The following is an 18,981-nucleotide window of genomic DNA, read 5'->3' as shown; positions in this document are numbered from 1 at the left end:
TGGCATCCTGGCTTTCACTCTCAACTATGAGTATCTTTGTTGATGAGGCGGGATGTTTTGGTTTGCTGGGTTTGTTTTTGTTTTGTTTTTTAGACAACAGATGGTTTAAGCCAATTGATTGCACTGGGATCTAGGTGTCTGGAACTGGGATATTTGAGGTGTTTCTTGGTGTGGGTATCTGGTCTCATCTTTTATGTGTGGAGCTCTGCTCTGTGGATCCCTGGTGGAGAGTCTTTCTTCCCTCTAGCAGAGAAGGAGGCTAGGGATGGAGATGGGCTAGAAAGAAAGGCTGAAAGGGTTCACCAGAGAAAAACGAGGGGGACCCTGGATCACTAGGGATGGAGGTAGGCCTGGAGAACGGGCTCCTGTGGGCAGACTGTGGCAGGACTATAAGCAAGGATGGAGAGACTAGAATGGAGGTCAGGGAGGAGGGAGGGTTCCCTAGTTAGTGTGCGGCTAAGGGTTCCTGGTAGAGGCTGGTTCTGGGGGTCAGCAAAGTCACAAAGGAATGGAGATGGGATAGGAGGAAACACTGAAGGGGGCACCATGGAAAACTAGGGGACCCAGGGTCCACACCAGGAGGCTGTGTGTTTTTCTTCCATGTTGAGGTTTGAATATCGTATTTTCTTGACATCATCAGCATCCCAAATATTCTGCACTTTATTGTTTCAGACTATTGGATACATTTTTGACAGTTTGTTCATTTCTTAAAATAAGATTCATTGAGTTTTCATTCCTAACATTTACCTTTTGTTTTTCTTCGAAAGCCCAGGCTCTGCTGGATCTCTCCTAACTGCTGCTCAACCTTTTCATCCATGCTCCCCATGGTCTCATACACACACAGATGTTCTCACCTGTGCAATCTGCCACCCTTTCCAGGCCACGAGTTGATTCCCTTACTTCAACATTCTGCTTTTCAATGTATTGTCTTAGGTCGCTGATCATTTCTCTAAGTAAACTTTTAAGTCTTGACAAAACATCTTACTCATCTCAGTACTTCTGAACTGAGTAGCTGGGTCGTTTAAAGGAGTTATGCTACCTTGCTTCTCCATGCTTCCCTTGTCCTGGTGTTCATCATCTGTTGGTTTGGATGTCTTTTCCGATTTTATTTCTTGAGGGCAAATCCCCCGTAAGACTCATAAAGGAGAAAACAAACTCCTGAAGAAATAACAAACCATACAAGATAAAGGAGTACACTTAAAATTAATTAAAGTCCACTAACACAACCAAAAATTAACACAGAAATGAAAATGGAAAACATATTGTTAAGAAGTATCTAATAGAGCAGCGTCAGAGGGAGGTTCATGCTTCAGACACCAAGCAGCATCAGAAGGAGACCTGAGCTTCAGGTCCAGAACAGCATCAAGGGAACCACAAGCCTCAGACCCGGAAGCAGTGTCAGAGGGAGGTTGGAGCTTCAGGCACAGGAGCAAGGAGTGATCACTGTGTGAAACAACAGCAGTGGTTTCCAGCAGTAGCTTCTGGAAGCTGTTGCAAAATGTTACCCTGGGATAAAGCACCTGTGACTCAGCTAGCATCCTCTAACATTTCTCAGTTGTAGACACCCCACTACTACATCAACCACTGGACCCTCAGCCCCATCTACACCTCCAATGGGAGGGGGTCCACTGGAGCTATAGCCCAACCTGCACCTCAAAGAGTGACCACCTGAGCAGTGGGCTCACTTCCACCAGAAGGAGCATTCCCAGGAAGCTCTGCTCCACTTGTGCCTGAAGGAGCGATCAACAGAGCCACAGCCCCCAACTATACCAATTGGAGAAAGAGAGAACCCCTGCAGCAAAGCTTTGCCTACACAGATTAGAAGAAGAGATGCGCAGACAGCAAGGTAAGAACACACTCAACAATATAAAGAGCTATGTGGCACCACTAGGAACTAGTAGTGCTACAGCATCAAGACCTGAGCATCTCGACACAGATGAAGCAGAAGAAAATGACCTAAAAATAATTGTATGAGAATGATCAAGGCCCATAAAGAGGAAATGAAAAGTTATCTTAAAGAAATGAAGGAAAACACAAACAAAAAATGGAAGATATCAACAAATCCTTCAAAGAAAACCAAGAAAAAGCAATCAAGCTAGTAAAGAAACGATTTAAGACATGAAATTTGAAATAGAGGCAATAAAGGAAACACAAACCAAGGGAATTCTTGAAATGGAAAATCTGGGTAAATAATCAGGAACCACAAATGCAAGCATAAACAACAGAATACAAGAGATGAAAGAGAGAATCTCAGGCATGGGAGATAATTTGGAGGAAATAGATTCATTGGTCAAGGAAAATTTAAAATCAAACAAATCCTTAACAAAAAACATGCAGGAAATATGGTACACCATGAAAAGACCAAACCTAAGAATAATAGAGATAGAAGAAGGAGAAGTTCAAATCAAAGGCACAGAAAATATGTTCAGCAAAATCATAGACAAAAACATCTCTAACCTAAAGAAGGACATGCCTATGAAAATACAAGAGACTTACAGAACACCAAATAGATTGGACCAAAAAAAATTAAGGATCAACCTACCTCAAGACCCTGCAATACCACTGTTGAGCAAATACCCAAAGGAGGCACGTTCATAGCACAAGGACATTTGCACAACTATGTTCATAGCAATATTATTTGTAATAGTCAGATCTTGGAAACAACCTAGATGTTCCTCAATTGAAGAATGGATAAAGAAAATGTGCTGTATTTATACAATGGAGTACTACTCAGCTGTAAGAAACAATGACATCCTAAAATTCACAGGCAAATGGACAGAACTAGAAAAAATATCCTGAGTGAAATAACCCAAAACCAGAAAGAAAAATATAGTATGTACTCACTCATAAATGGATACCAGACATAAAGCAAAAGATACCCAACCTACAATTCACAACTCCAGAGAAGTTAGAACCCTCTTCTGAAAACAGATGGGAGCAGATGCAGAAATCCACAACTAGCCAGTGGGCCAAACTCCTGGAGTACAATAGAAGTGAAGGAGGAGCAATAATATGAACAAAGGAGTCAAGACCATGATGGGGAAACCACAGAAACAGCTGACCCCAGCTAGTGAGAGATCACTGACTCAGGTCTGCCAAATGAGGAACCTTCATAAGCTTGAACTAGACTCCCTTCACATAGGTGACAATGGTGTGACTGGAACAATATATGAGGCCAATGCAGTGGGCCCAAGACCTAACACTATGGCACAAACTGACTTAGTAGAGCCCATTCTGTATGGATAGATACCTTGCTCAGCCTAGACACAGGGGTGTGGAGGGTGAAGAGGTGCCTTGGTCCTGCCTCAACTAGATGATGGGACAGACTTAGTCGTGGTGCCTCGAGTGACAAATTGAGCCTGGGCTTGTCTAGCGCCTAGGCGCCGTAGCCAAACAAAGCATATGGTAATAAGCCCTATGTCTACAAGTTTCAGAGATAGGGACCCAGCCCATTCCTTGATCAAATGGCCTGCCATCTATAATCAACCCCATTTAAATGAAAACAGATATTTATAAACAATATTTGAGAATGTGGGCATTGTTCTCTCCAAACTGCTTCCTTCTGTTTGGGGACACTGAAATACCATGGGGATCCTATGAAAATCCAGAAATCCTGGCTGTAGTGGTCTGCAAGGCTGCCTTGTCCCAGCTGTTTTGAATGTTGGATTACCTGGGCCACTGCTTCAGGGGGTCTTGTTTCATCAAACCATATTAATCTGGAAGGAATCCACAGCTTTTCATTTTCTGTGGAAACACAAATAAAATCTCGTTTCCAAAGTAACATTCTTATACTTAAATTTTGAAGTCAAAGCATTTTTAAAATATGTAAGTTGGATTAATGCAGCAGCATTTATAATCAAGTGTATTTTAGCAATTGTTATTCCTTCCTTTGCAATTGAACAATTCAATGACAACACAATAGCATACAGTATCCAGACTCTCTGTGTATATTCCATCTTTATAGAACTTATTTATTTATTACTATTACTCTATTTCTTTTATTTTTTCCTTTTATGACACAGGGTTTCTCTGTTTATTTCTGCCTGTCCTGGAATTCACTCCATATACTAGGCTGCCCTTGAAATCAGAGATATACCTGCCTCTGTCTCCTGAGTGTAAAAACCATGGACTTGTCTTTTAGATGTCTTTTGCTTAATACCAGTACCTTGTTTCTTTAACAATTCTCTTATCTGTTCTATCAATTCTTTAACAATTCTTCTATCAATAAAGTCTTAGAAGTTAAGATACCCATTTCCAATTCACCCTCATAAATCCTTTCCTGCTGGCCAGCCTCTGAGGGCGATCTCTCAGGGTCCTCTTTCTTTCCCTAGCTTCACTTGAAGCAAGTCCAATGTGTCAGATGAAAGCCTGGAGATTTAAATGAAAGACAAGATGTCCAGCCATTTGTGCTAAGAGAATGTGTGTGTGTGTGTGTGTGTGTGTGTGTGTGTGTGTTTATTGTTAGGAGGGAGCAGTCTTATATACAGACTTATAGCACAGTGAAGAAACCCCAGGTATAAGAGTTCAGAGTTTGTGTTTTCATAACTAAAGGTTGATGCCAGTGGGGGCAAGGCCAGGGCTGTAAGCCGGGACTAGAACACAGTATGCACCTGTGGTTATTGTCCAACAAACAACTCACAGAGACCCTGTGGTGGCTGGGGCCCAACACTTAGTAGACTTCCTAGGGAGGCCTTACCCTCTCCAAGGAGCAGATGGTAGGTGGGGGGGGGGGGAAGAGAGGGGAGCAGAAGGAGAGGAAGGAGGGGGAACTAGGATTAGAATGTAAAAATAAATTAATTTTTAAAAATCCTGAAAGAAGAAGTATCTAATAATGTAAACTAAGAAACAGTAAGTGTATGCATGAAAAGGGAAAAAAACAAAGGAGAAGCAAGATTAAATAAAAATTGGGAAAGGCCATGATGAAGGGGGGTACAAAGAGATTAAAATAAAAGATATAGTCCAATAATAAAATAAAAAGTATAAAAGATTTAATGGAGAAGGACAACAAAAAATAAAATAAATAAGTTTCTAACAATAAGATAAAGGTCAAAACACTGCTGAAAATATCGTTTTTAACATGGTGTGTTAGAGTGGCCGTTTTTGGGGTCCTCAGAATTGGAATCTGCCAAGTGCATTGGAAGAGAAGGGTCAGCTGATTTTGTGGGGTCCTGTCTGTCCCATGATTCATGCTCCTTCACTGCCTGTGCTGGGTCCCCCAAAGCATCCTCTTTTCAAAAGCTTACCTCCTTAACACACTACCTTTCTTCTGGTCACACTAAGGATTGCAGCTTCTAGGTGGTATGTACCTGAGGTAGCTCCTGTTCTAGCTGGAGGGATGCCTCTTAAGTCCACTGGGAACTAGGCAAATAGCCGCAGCTCTGAAATCCATATAGGCAGAACTGTCTCCACATTTTCAAAACCCAGGAACACCCATCATGCTGGAGGGATCCAGCTATGGGCATAAAATAGTCCTCTGGAGCTCCAGAATTCTCAGCCTTTTCAGCAGGGACCATTTCGGCATATAGCTAAATTCAAAACGTAGTTGTTCAAGCTGCAGAGGTCCGTCCATCCACAGACCTCAGGCCCAGGGATATTAAATCCCAAAGTTTTCTTAGTTGAGCTGGGTAGCTGCTGGAGACTGTACTCTCAGCTTGTCTGTATCCAGCCCTCCTGAGTTCCAGGACTTTCTCACGGCTCTCTGCCACCCTGGAGCTGGAGTCAGTTGAATTCAGGGTCCTTACTTGTGACTGCTCCCTGTTCTGGGATTCTCCAACACCCAGAGTGGGGTCACACTTAAGATGATGCCCAGCCATGCAAAAGATATGCCATATTACTATCAGGTCACGGGGAGTGACAAAGGGGATTCCTTTCCACTGCTGGCCTGTGCCCCGATTGGAATCACTGTCACATCAGAACTTGCTACTGGGTTGGAGTCCTGTAAGGACTGTTGGGTCGTTCTAGGGTAAGACAGCTCTTGTCTTTCCACCAAGGCCACCTGGCTAGCTGTTGTTGGACTTCTGTGGCTTCTTTTCACTATGCTGACTGTTCTATGACTCTGTAGATCACCAAGCTCTGGCTTACCTTCCCCTCTCGCCCTCCCCTCGGTATAGAGTCTATTCTTCTCCCAACTCCCCTTCGCCATGTCACATGCAGTCAGCTTCTAAGCCACCATTCTACCAGGAAGTCCTACTCAATTCATTTAAAGCAACTTCCACCTACATGAGAGAAGAAAATGAGGTACCACTTTCTGAAGAGAGGCACATTGTCTTAATCAGTGTTCTATTACTGGGAAGAGACACTGTGACCATGGCAACTCTTACAAAAGAAATCATCCAATTGGGGCTGGCTTACAGTTCCATAGGTTTAGCCCATTGTCATCATGGCAGGGAGCATGATAGCATGGAGGCAGACATGGTGTGGGAGAAGTAGCTGAGAGTTCTACATCCTGATCCATTCACAGGGAGAGAGAGAAAGGGACACTGGGCCTGACTGGGGCTTTTGAAACCTCAAAGCTCTGCCCCAGAGACACACTTCCTCCAACAAGGCCACACCTCCTAATCCTTTCAAATAGTGCCACTCCCTGGTGACCAAGCATTCAAATCTCTGAGCCTGGGGGAGGCCACTCTCATTCAAACCAGCACACATATGAAAAGCTGTGTGGGCATATTTTTAAACCATCACACGTGACAAACAAAGGGATATTTTAAAATGTGAACAGATAAATCAATATCAGAAGAAGCCTCAGTGGGGAAAAAATAGCAAATGGGCAATGCATAAAAGTAGTCATTAAATACTAGAAGAAAAGGATATCATATTCCTGATAAGCACAGATGTTAAGACACAAAAGATATGCTATATTAATATCATCATTACATTTTATAGATTATTATTATATGAAAGCAAAAAGGGATTAGTTGGAAAGAGGGAGGGTTCAGAAGAGTGAGAGGGAGCAGTAAAGAGTTATAGGGTGAACATGTATAAAAAATAACATGTGTAATTGGTATGTGTTAATAAAAGCAAAAGAAAAAGGAAAATACTGCTATTAACACCAAATATTGATGTGCAGCTAGGATAGGAAAAACCAGTATCATACTGTTGAGAAGAATATAGCCATTTGTCATTGGAAATCCAGGCCAAAATCCATGCTGAGCCTTTGAATTTCAAATCCAGTTTACAAATTTTCCTAAGGAAACTGTCATGGGGATAGAGATATACTTCAGTGGTTATGAGAACTGACTGTTCTTCTGGAGGACCTAAGTTCCATTTCCAGCACCCACATGATGACTCAACCATCTGAAGTTACAGTGTCAGGGAATCTGACACTGTACTATACATATACAGGATTCACAGACATACATGGAAGCAAAACACCCACACCCATAAAATAAATGAATAAAAAATTTAGAAAAGAAACCATCATATGGAAGATACACAGACTGTAGCATTTATCATAGCTGGACTTCTACCTAAATATGTATTTAAAAAACATCTGCATCAAGGGACTGGAGAGATTCAATGAAGCGCTTGACACACAAACATGAAAACACGGAATTTGGATCTTCAGCATGCCTGTAAAAAGCCAGCAGGCGTGGCAGCACATCTGTAACCGCAGGGAAGGAGACGTAGAATCAAGCCGGTCCCTGGGGTTCACTAGCTTGCCAGTCTACCCAAGTCAGTAAGCTTTGACTTCAGTGAGAGAGCTTGTCTCAAAAAGGACACCCGACACTGACCTTGGCCTCCACACAGCCACATGCAGTACATGGGCACACACACATACTGGCTCTTGCAGCTCCATGCACATGTGTGCACATCTGCATAACTCACACACACGTGTACAGTACACATACTCACCTAAAATCTAAATACATATGTTAAGTAAGTTGTGACACATTCATCTAATACAACTCTGTGTAGCCATTAAACCATGATGTAGAGATAAGTGTTTTGCCACAGAATAAAGCAATGCAGTAAAATGAAGGAAAAGAGAACTGGAGTCTGAGTATTTGCAAGTACTACTTATAGTTGTAAGGCACAGATGAAGCTGTTTCTAAGATCCACTGACTCACTTGTAAGTCTAGCCTCCACCTCACAAGAGTTAGCCACTAGAATGTACTGAGAATTCTAACCCAATATTTGAAGCAGTCAAAGGCTGAACATACGCTTATACAGACAACCATGAGTATAAAATAAGCACACAGGGGTGACCTGGACAAGGAGATCATCCTGAGAGAGAGGACCTGGAGATCAGAAGATAAGGTGACAGGTAAGTTTGAGATCTGGAGGTCTTGCACAAGCTGTCTTATGCCAAGCTGACTACATGCAGAGTCTGGTGTACCATTTCCAGGGGAGAAATGGGGCTAAGTCAGCAGAAAGTTATCACACAATGAGACAGAGTTAACAGGAAGCTATTCAAATGATGTGGCACAAGGGGAACACAGGGTATCTCAAGGGCATCAGAGTCTAAGCACACAGCAGCCTTGGACCTGCCAAGAGCAGGCTCCTGATGCCAGGCCATTACAAACTTTGCCAAGTGTACTTCTGGTTTTAGACAAGGGTTTATGTTCCTTCTCCATATGTCAGGGCCTTTGGAAAAGCCTTGAGTTCAGCCCAGCCCTCAACAAAGAGGAGGTTGAAAGTTTTCAGTGATTAGGAAAGTCTAGATTTAAACTACAGTGAGAAATATCTTCATATCCATTTGGATGACTAAAATTGAAAAAGTTCATAAAGCCATGTGTTAGTGAGGCTGCCAAGAAAATGCAAATTCATGCTTTTTTGAAAGTCAAATATAACATTAGCATGTGATCTAAGTAATGAAGACATCTACAAAGAGATTTTGTATAAATGTTAACTGCTGCTTTATCACTTAGGATACCAGACCTGGACACAAGCCATGTACCCTTCCAAGGGTAAATGAATGAAAAATTAGTGTGTTCATAACAGAATAATGCTGAGCAATGAAAAGATAATCTGGTGGATCACAAAAGCATTCTTCTAGGGGCAAAAGCCTGAAGCAGATTGTACTCCCTATGATTTATAAGAAATTCTGGAAAAGATGAAGCTGATCTATAGTGACTAAGCACAAAATATTCCAAGGGCTATAAATGAGAGCTGGGGACGAAGAAAAGACAAATTCAATCCCCAGCACCCCCATCAGGTGGCTTACAGCTCCAAGGGGAGCTGAGCCCAAGTCCTCTGCAGGCACCTGTACTCCTGTACATACCCATCCCCCACATACACATACATAGTTAAAATAATAAAAATAAATTTTTAAAATAAAAATAAGACAGATTTTTAAAAAATCAGTGGATCCCATACATAATTTCAAAGATGCCTTAAGTAGTATCTATTTTTGGAAGACAGGTAAATAAGTAGGTAGGTACATAGATAGACAGATAGATAGGTGGCAAATGTGTTTTATATTCGCAGTACCTTGTGATTACATGAATTTTATTGAATATTTCTGCAGGTGGTTGACTATGCTAAACTTATTCAGCCACGTTTTAATGACGCCCGCGAAAAACTAATTAGAGACACCATAATTGAGGCCACCAACACGGCTATCAAAACTGTGAAAGAGAAGTTACTGATGGAACTGAAAGCTAAGAAGCAAGGTGTCTGGTGTCCCTGTCTCTGTCTGTGTGTCTCGTGTCCCTGTCTCTGTCTGTGTGTCTGGTGTCCCTGTCTCTGTCTGTGTGTCTGGTGTCCCTGTCTCTGTCTGTGTGTCTCGTGTCCCTGTCTCTGTCTGTGTGTCTGGTGTCCCTGTCTCTGTCTGTGTGTCTGGTGTCCCTGTCTCTGTCTGTGTGTCTGGTGTCCCTGTCTCTGTCTCTGTCTGTGTGTCTGGTGTCCCTGTCTCTGTCTGTGTGTCTGGTGTCCCTGTCTCTGTCTGTGTGTCTCGTGTCCCTGTCTCTGTCTGTGTGTCTGGTGTCCCTGTCTCTGTCTGTGTGTCTGGTGTCCCTGTCTCTGTCTGTGTGTCTGGTGTCCCTGTCTCTGTCTGTGTGTCTCGTGTCCCTGTCTCTGTCTCTGTCTGTGTGTCTGGTGTCCCTGTCTCTGTCTGTGTGTCTGGTGTCCCTGTCTCTGTCTATGTGTCTGGTGTCCCTGTCTCTGTCTGTGTGTCTGGTGTCCCTGTCTCTGTCTGTGTGTCTGGTGTCCCTGTCTCTGTCTGTGTGTCTGGTGTCCCTGTCTCTGTCTGTGTGTCTGGTGTCCCTGTCTCTGTCTGTGTGTCTGGTGTCCCTGTCTCTGTCTCTGTCTGTGTGTCTGGTGTCCCTGTCTCTGTCTGTGTGTCTCGTGTCCCTGTCTCTGTCTGTGTGTCTGGTGTCCCTGTCTCTGTCTGTGTGTCTCGTGTCCCTGTCTCTGTCTGTGTGTCTCAGTGAATGGTTAAGCTCGGCTGGTTGAGGTCGGGAATGTTGGTCTGTTCATTTTAGTGTCCTTGCCACTTGCACATTTAGTCTTGCAGTGAATGGTTGGAGGAATGAAGAGACACTGGCTCAGAACCCAGAAAGTTGATTTCTATAACCTTAAGAATAGGTGCTTGTAAATGTGGACATTTAAAGACTGTATTTCTTCATGGGTCTACCTACTGAACAGAGGCCAAGCAATTTTGTGACTTAATCCACACTAGCCATTAAAACGAAGCTTCACCCAACTCCTAGGATGTTTGTTCTTTTAGACCGTGTGCCAGCCTTGACATAACTAAATCTTCTAACCAGAAAATACTACATTCGGTGACACTGGTGGAGTGTGGATGATGAATAACCACAGCTCTCCAAATTTACAGATGACACAGTGACTGCAGAGAAGTCACATGACCCCTGCTTTCCAAAGCCCAGCTCCTGATCCGCCACTCACTGCTTCTCGGGATAGTTTACTGTTATCCCAAAATGACTTTATGTGTTTGTTTTTCTCTATGAAAATGAGAGTTCTAATTCCATAACTATTTTTGTAATTCATAGAGGGGTTTGGTAGAACTGATATCTCCAGTTGTTGTCTGCTTTTCTTACATGCATATGCATGGACACATGCACATACATGCACACACATATATACATCTGGCCTGGAACTGCATAGTCAGGCTGGTCTCGAGCTTGACTTTTCAGTCCTCCTTCTCTACCTGTTGAATTCTGGAATCACGTGTGAGCCACCATGACTGTTGTAACAGAATAGCCTTCATTCGGTACTGCTGTGGAACTTTTTCACATTTAAAGATCTGGATCCAAACTTTGAGATCAGTCCCAGCAATTTTAGGCTAGATTCAGTTGCCACTGTGGAATTTCCTAGAACCTCTGGCAGCACAGCGTTAAGTCTTGAGGCTTTTTGCATATCAGTTCTGATGTGCTTTTCCTGATAAAACATATATCCTAACAAAAATAATACGTAGTGTTTATTGAGCGTTTACTACCCAGTAAAGCTGTGCTAGCTACCTTGTACATAAGACCTATTAATCCTGCTAACTCTTTTACCTTCCATTTCAGTGGATAAAGAAACTAAAGCAAAAGAAAGGCTGTGGAGGAAGGAAAGAAGAAATTAGTGAGGGGGGAGGGAAACATGTAACAGGTAATGGAGCAGACAATGAGGAGAGTAGGGTGCCCTAGTGTTGAGTTAATCTCTCTAAATTGAAGACACTAGATTGAAACTTAAATCTCAAAAGGTAGCTAGCCAGGCTTCCGGTAGAACAGTGGCCTTTTATGCTCATTATAATCTGTAGTAATTCCTTTCACCTGAAATTAGGGAAGCAAACATAAGTTCTGAAGTTTTTCTTACGTTATCTTCCCTACTAGAAGATATGAGTAGATATTTTCCTGTATGCTGTGAACTTAAAACCCCTTTTAAAATTACTGACTTATAAGTCTGACAATAACCTTCTTAACACCTCCAACATTAGGATTCTAACCCCACATATACTTAAGTTAAATTTGTCAAGGGAGGATAGTGAGTTTTTTAATCACAAAAATATGTATAATGAAAGAGGTTAGCCACCAACAGGCAGTAGACTTCCTGCGTCTGCACCAGCTAATGCATCCAATGCTTTCAATTTAATGATCTTCATTTGGCCTAGGAAAATACGAGGCAAGTAGATCAAGCGGCTACCAGGCCCCCAGCCCTTACACAACTGTCAGAGCTGAAACCAAGCCTGTCTAACTTCAGCAGTGCCTTTTAACCACTCTCCCTGCCTCCCTGTCTCCAACTGCTTCCCTTTAACACAGCCATTTTCCTTTCAGAGGAGAAGGCCTTAAGGGAATTGCAAACGCAGTATGCAAAAAAGGAGTATGAAGACTTCATGGACTATAAACTGTTTAAAAGCACTGATGACTTACAGTCTTTGGGGGATGACGAAGGTATAAACACACCACCTGATATTGTTAGTGATGGAATCCATCCTACTGTGTGTAGATGAACTAATAAAGTGTGTTATTTTATCACAACAGTCTCTCAAGGCACCCAGAAATTTAGCAGCTTAGAGATTGCCGACGAAGACAAAACTAGGTCGGAGAACACCATTGATGTGGACACCAGTGAAGGTGGTAAGGAAACGAACTACCAATAAAATGTCTATGGATCTTAGTTTGTTTTCTATTTGAACATCATGTGGGAGTGCAAAATCAATACACAAAAAGTCGAAAACATCAGAAGGAATAAAAAAGGCAGGCTTCACTTCTGCAGATTTCAATCGAACAGCTGCAGAACAGGATAGATTTATTAAAATGTAAAAGAGACTGAGAAAATGAGGAATTGCATATATGCGAAACCCCAAGAAAGATCAATGTTATACAAACATTATCAAATGGTTATTAATTCCTTCTTGAAAGTTCTGTACTAACTTTGATATACTAGAACCAGCATATCAGTCATAAACCCGTAATTATAGTTATATCATCACACAATAGTCAGAGTCAGCCATTCCTCTGTTTTGGGACAATAGTGTACCACACAATTATGTTACTTTATTAGGAATTATCCTAACCCTTGTTTTAAAGAACTGCTTAATTTTTATAAATAGATCGTGGCTTAGCTGTTAGATATTAATGCATTTTATTTTGTGAATGTATGTGTGTATTTGCCAACCACATGCATGCAGGAACCCACAGGGGTCAGAAGAGGGCATCGGATCCATGGAACTGGAGTTACAGGCAGTTGTTATTCACTATATGGCTACTGGCACCCAAACCCAAGTCCTCTGCAAGACCAGTAAGCACTTTTACCCATTGAACCGCCTCTCCAGTCCCAAGCCATTTTGTGCCATTTTGTGCTACTACAAATATTTCAATGCATTTTAGCATAAGTTTTATCTGGATAATGACAATAGTAGAACTACTAAATAAGTGAATATGAAGCAAGAGAAAAATTGTTTATTCCAAATTTTAAAAAAGTTATTCCAAATTATATATTCTCCAGTAATCTACAGATATATATCATCACTTGCTCGTTATTTTTCTTTCAGGGTTGCATTAATTTTTACTTCTGAAGTTTATTAAGATTTGTTCACTTTTATTTCCTTTTATACAGGTCATGGTTTTTGCTTTTCATCAAATTTTCTAAATTGTTGTATCAAGTATATTGTTTCTTCAAAAACATCTTTGGCAGTCCCTTACTTTTCAGTCTTTTTTTTTCTTCCAGAATTGAACAGTTTGTCTTCTAAATTATCTTGCTATTGGAGTATTAATGGAGGGACCTTTTATAATCAACTAATTGTTTTTCTATTGATTTATGTCTTTACTTTAAGAATTTAAAAGTTGTGCTCTAGTGTTTGGTTTTGTAAGATTTTTTGTTAGGTTGACTTTTTTGTTGTTCTTGTCCATCCTTTTTGTATTCAGTTTTAAGGCACATCAATCATTTGATGTGCAGTGTGCCGGTAGCTTTGTTTGCTGTCTTCTACTGACTCAAACTAGCCTGCTGTCCTTGTCTTCATTTCAAACCAGTAACCTCTTTACACACACACAAGCATGCATGTGCACATGTGCACTCTTCACAGCAGTCCATGACATATATGCATATCTAACCAAGTGGCTGCTGGGAGACTGTCTCCGATGGTCCACAGCCCACCTCCCAGACTGCCCCTCCCCTTTGTGGACCGAGCCGTCCAACCTAGAAGCAGGCATCAGTGCATCTACCTACAGCGGTGTGCCCATGCTGACAACCATCTGAGAGGCCAGGGCCTCTGGAACTCAAGACTGTTGCTCAGAAAAGGCGCTTTTTATTTTTTTAAATTTGGATTTATTGGCAATATGTCAAACTAAAATCCTTCCATTATTACAGGTTGTTATATTTATTTTTCTGCTGACAGATATGTTTAGCTATTTGAACGCTATGGCTCTTAACCATGGGTTCTGCTTCCCTGAGCCTGTACCAAACTCTTTGTCAGAATCTAGCATGTATTCTTTAGTACTCAGCTCAAGTTCTTAGCAATGTTCTATCCACAGATGGAAAAGAAACGGGCAGGGCATCCACAACTAAAAGGAAGTCCTGAGGCCTTCATCAAGAAGGAAAGTCGGTGTTCTCACAATCATGAGAGAAGGCTGAGGTTAACAGTGGTCAACAATGGATCCTGTCTGGGCCCAGTGGGGTCAACGGGATGATGTGCAGCGTAAGCAGAGGTAGACTTCCTCCCACCCCCAGCAAGCTGGCCAGCGCAGGATCACCCTAGCTTTGGGCAATGATGGAGGCCCAAGATGAGGAACTGTCCACTTTCCAGATGGACCTCCCAAAGGACCATCATGACACATGATGCGACTGGGGGCCATGTGTGGGTCAGTGGTCCTGATGTGGCTGGGATCCGAGTTGATATTGGAGGACCAGGTCATCACCTAATGACACGCAGTGTTCGTGGCCCGTGCAGGGGACTGAAGTTGTATTGATGGCCATGAGCCATGCTGCTACAGGGAACCACTGATGTAAGTGGCCTCTGCTGCCACCGAGACCCTGTTGGTGTCTGGGTCCAGGCTGTAGCTAAGGGCCATATCTGGGTCCAGGTCCTGCTGTAGCTGGGGTCTGAGTGGAGTGGATGCCCTTTACCTGTGTTACCAGTGGAGGTCAAGCAGAGGTCCCTATCCTGCACATCTGCCTGAAGCCATGTTGAAGAGTGCTCATGGGCATTGCTGTTGAAGGGAGCCTGCAAAGCCACCTAAAGCCATTGTGATGTCCAGTTCGTGATGCCACCAAGGGCCATGTCTGGGTCTGTCATCTTACTGAGGCTGGGTCTGTGTTGGCCCATGTTGCCACCAAAGGCTAGGTAGATGTCCAGTGGTCTATGCTGCAGCCTGAAGTCTTTCTGATGTCCATGATCCCAACTGCATCAGAGGGCCATGTTCATGGTCTGTGTAGTTATCAGAGAAGGGCATTTAAGGTAGCCTCTCAACAATTGCTTAGATTGTTAGTTGGGGTCAACCTTGTAGATCTCTGGACATTTCCCTAGTGGTAGATTTCTCTTTAAACCTATAATGGTATCTCGTTTATTGCTCTCCTCTATTCTTCCCCTGACTTAATCTTCCTGCTCCCTCATGTCCTCCTCTCTCTGCCCAAAGAGAACTCTTAAAAACTGTGACAGGATACCAAAGTATAGCTCTCCACAATAGATGGCTTCCAGCCAGAGTGTGTGAGAAAAGGCTTCTAGCGGGGAGGGGGGGGGGAGGGTGAAGACTCAGTTCTGAGAGTTTGACCATGCACCAGTGAGTTTATACAGAACACAAATTGGATTTTTTTTTGCTAGGGGAGGTCACATGTGCAGGAGGAGGAACAGGGAAGAACTGGGAAGAGAATGCGATAGGGGTGTATGATGTAAAATCCTCAAATGTTAGAAAAAAGAAGAAAAGGAACATTAGAGTTCAGACCAAGGTAAACTAGTATCTGATGATTTGGTGCTGATGACTTCTTGTGGCCTCACAAGAAATCAGTGTCTCTTTTGGAATTTAGAAGGAAAATGTGCGATTTTAAAACTAAAACCACTATTGACACTCTCCCCCCCCCCTTTCTCCTCCTTTGGAATTTAGAAGGAGAAATGTGTGACTTAAACATTAAACCATTGTTGACACACACATTCTGTTTGTCTCTGTCTTTCTCTGTGTCTCTGTGTCTCTCTCTCCCCCCTCTCTCTCCCTCCCTCTCTCTCTCTCTCTCTCTCTCTCTTTCTCTCTCTCTCTCTCTCTCTCTCTCTCTCTCTCTCTCTCTCCTCTCTCTCTCTCCTCTCTCTTTCTCTGTGTGTGTGTGGTCTTGGGAATCAAACTCATGGCCTTTCGTATTCTAAGTGAACATTCCCACAGAGCATTCTCAACATATCTAACATACAAAGAATAACACAACTTACTGTTTTGGTGATAAGAGCATTTGGAAGACATGTAGTCTCTCTGCTCTGCCATTCCTTGGTATCTGCCCACCAGGCTAATACACAGAAAGATTTCTGAGCTCTAGTTATCACTCCATTGCAGAAAGAAGGCAAAAAGCAAGAAAGAAAATCTGACTCTCACTCAGATAACTCTCCTAAAGAACTGGCAGAGGGTCTGGGGAAATGTCTCAGTGGTTAAAGTGCTTGATGTACAAGCATGAGGACCAGTCAGGTCCTCAGAACCCATGCAAATACTTCATGAGTATGGCAGCCCCATATATATATATAATTCCAGCCTCAGAACACAGAGACAGGGAATTCCCCAGAGCAAGCTGGCTAGAGAGACTAGCCATATCGATGAGCTGTGGGTTGGCTAAGATACGCTGCCTCAATGAATAAAAAATAATAAGATGATTCCTAGCATCACCTCTGGCTGCCACATACATGTGCATACCCATTCACACACGCACACACACCCACATGTGTGCGCATGCACAAACGTGCATCTGTAATATGCATGCATACCACGTTAAAATGGAGAAAGAAAAATACAGGAAACTTTCAAAAATGAATACCCTCACTCAAACCTATTTGCATTTACTTACTCGAAGCTTAGGAAAGCTTGGGAATACGTGTTTCCATCTGGGCACATGAGTGGCCTCTACACAAGGCTTTTGTCCCATCAGCTTTACTAGCAAATTCCGTTGCAGTGAGTCTACCTGGCTCTTTTAGCCCCCTTCCACCAGGGCTCCAGAAAGAGACTACAGCTCTTGATTCTAGTGCTCTGACAGAAAACTGTGTCCCTCTCTTCCCTGAGGACATTTTAAGGGCACCTGCCCTTGAAGACCTTTGAGCTGAGGTCCACTGGGCTCTGGACAGAGGCCCCAACAGTTGAAGCCCTAAAGCTGTAGTTCCAAAGCAAGACTGGAAACGTAAGAAGCAGTCCAGCCAGGAAGAACTGCCAAGCCCCTGCCTCAATGGAGAGGTCAACACACACAGTTAAATGGTAGAAGCGTCTGGAGCCCTCTCTGCCCTGCCAGGAATGGGAGCAAAAATCAAGTCTGTGTCAACTTTTCCTCCAACAAACTCCAGCTTGCCTGCCTCCTGCCGTACCCACAACCACTCTGGACTCTTGGTAACTGGAAGTATTCATCTTGAATGATTTCTTCCCTTGATGTCTATGACTGACTTCACTGCTGGACGCTCTGGTCCCTCCATGGCATCCTTGACAGGATCCTCCTTGACACGACTTCCGTGCTGATGCACTGGCTTCGTGTCACTACCCTTCTAGGTTGTGATCCTGTGGTTAATGGTTTCTCCTCCTTCTTCTGGCAGGTGCTATCATAACACAAAGAAGACTTTAGGGCACACATTAGCAGCACGGCTTATCTCAAGTAATTTTGTCCATGAGCCCAGGAGTGAAATTTTCCTTTACTTATTTGACTTTAGTCTCCACAGAAGAGTCCATAGGAGAGGTGAATGAAAACCACCCCGAGGTACTTCTCATGATAGAGGACACACTGAGACATGCCAAGGAGTTGAACTTTGAGCAGCCGTATGAGAAACATGCTGAGCTTCTAGACGAAGTCATCAAAGAGGTAAGTTTTTCCAAACGTGTTCTAGGGTATGTCTAATTGTTCTAACGTTTTCTTTTACTATAGTCTTCAAATTTATGTACTGTTTTTGTTTGTGTCATTTCTCATATTTCTTGATTTTTGAGAATTTTATATATGAATATAGTGAAATATGATTTTAACTATTCCTCACTTCTCCCTCCACTTCCCCCTGTAGCCCCAAAAGTACACCCTCTCCCGGCTTCATGTCTTTAAAAAATATAGCTAAGTGCAGTTAGTGCTGCCCACATGTGTAAAAGTGTGGGCCACTGAATGGAGCATGGGAAACCTGCCCACAGCTGTCCCCTCAATACAGAAGGATTCTCCTTATTCCAGACTATCCACTACCAACAGCTCCGATGTGAAGTGCCCCATAGTTCAGGGTGATATAGCACTATATCAGTTATCAACAAAATCAAGTGATGTAATTTCATAGTTCTTAAATTAATTCATGAAAGCTAATATAACTTATTGTCTTTGATTCAGTCCAGGGAGTAGAGAGATGGAGTCTCTGAAGCCACTGGCCACATTTAGATTTGAGCTAAATTGTCAGAGACTGAGTTCAGTTTTGCTATGTAGCTACCAAATTCCATTCATCTACTCTAGTATGTGTTGACAAGGGAGGGTAGGAACACATGTAATTTTTCAGCCCAAAGAAGAAAACTAGTCACAATGGCATGCTTGCCTGTATCAATGACAAACCAGAACCTTTCTATTGTTTATAAAGGACAAGGTATCATAGAGGTAGAGTCTATGCAATAATCTTAGATAAACATTCAGAGAAAGCATGCAGGATAAATAAACAAGGTAGTTTTGAACTCTCTGTGAGCTTTCATATTTCCCCATGATTTAATTTTAAATTATTATCTGAAAAACTCTGGGCACGGGAACTCAATCTTTAATCCCAGCATTCAGAAGGCTGAGGCAGGAATATTATGAATAATTGAAGGCCAGCCTAATGTACATAGGCAGGTCAGCTGGGGTTAAGCATAGACCCAGTCTCACAAAAAAAATAATAATGTGTGAGAATAAAAAGCTTGTCTATCACAGGAGAAC

The 18,981-nt window shown here is 42.6% G+C and overlaps 1 protein-coding gene across 9 annotated transcripts in view; it reads left to right on the top strand.

Moving 5' to 3' along the window:
- The window catches only part of Ak9 (adenylate kinase 9), a 122,016-nt gene that overhangs the window by 40,551 nt on the left and 62,484 nt on the right, over positions 1-18,981 (top strand). For 6 of the 9 annotated variants that reach the window (XR_005881830.1, XM_040758210.1, XM_040758207.1 and 3 more), the window contains exons 13-16: positions 9,467-9,611; positions 12,216-12,332; positions 12,423-12,518; positions 17,762-17,910. Coding sequence is in view for 8 of the 9 variants with exons in the window: in XM_040758210.1 (XP_040614144.1) it covers positions 9,467-9,611; positions 12,216-12,332; positions 12,423-12,518; positions 17,762-17,910 (507 nt within the window). In the remaining variant the exon portion in view is untranslated. Of the gene's footprint in view, positions 1-767; positions 1,065-9,466; positions 9,612-12,215; positions 12,333-12,422; positions 12,519-17,761; positions 17,911-18,981 lie in introns of those variants that run through there. The other 3 variants (XM_040758208.1, XM_040758213.1, XM_040758214.1) reach the window with 3 other exon arrangements.

The sequence above is a fragment of the Mesocricetus auratus genome, unplaced genomic scaffold (assembly GCF_017639785.1).
Source record: "Mesocricetus auratus isolate SY011 unplaced genomic scaffold, BCM_Maur_2.0 Super-Scaffold_100018, whole genome shotgun sequence".
Classification (NCBI taxonomy): domain Eukaryota; kingdom Metazoa; phylum Chordata; class Mammalia; order Rodentia; family Cricetidae; genus Mesocricetus; species Mesocricetus auratus.
Note: the sequence above shows the minus strand (reverse complement) of the source record. Positions and strands in the feature narration are given on the sequence as shown.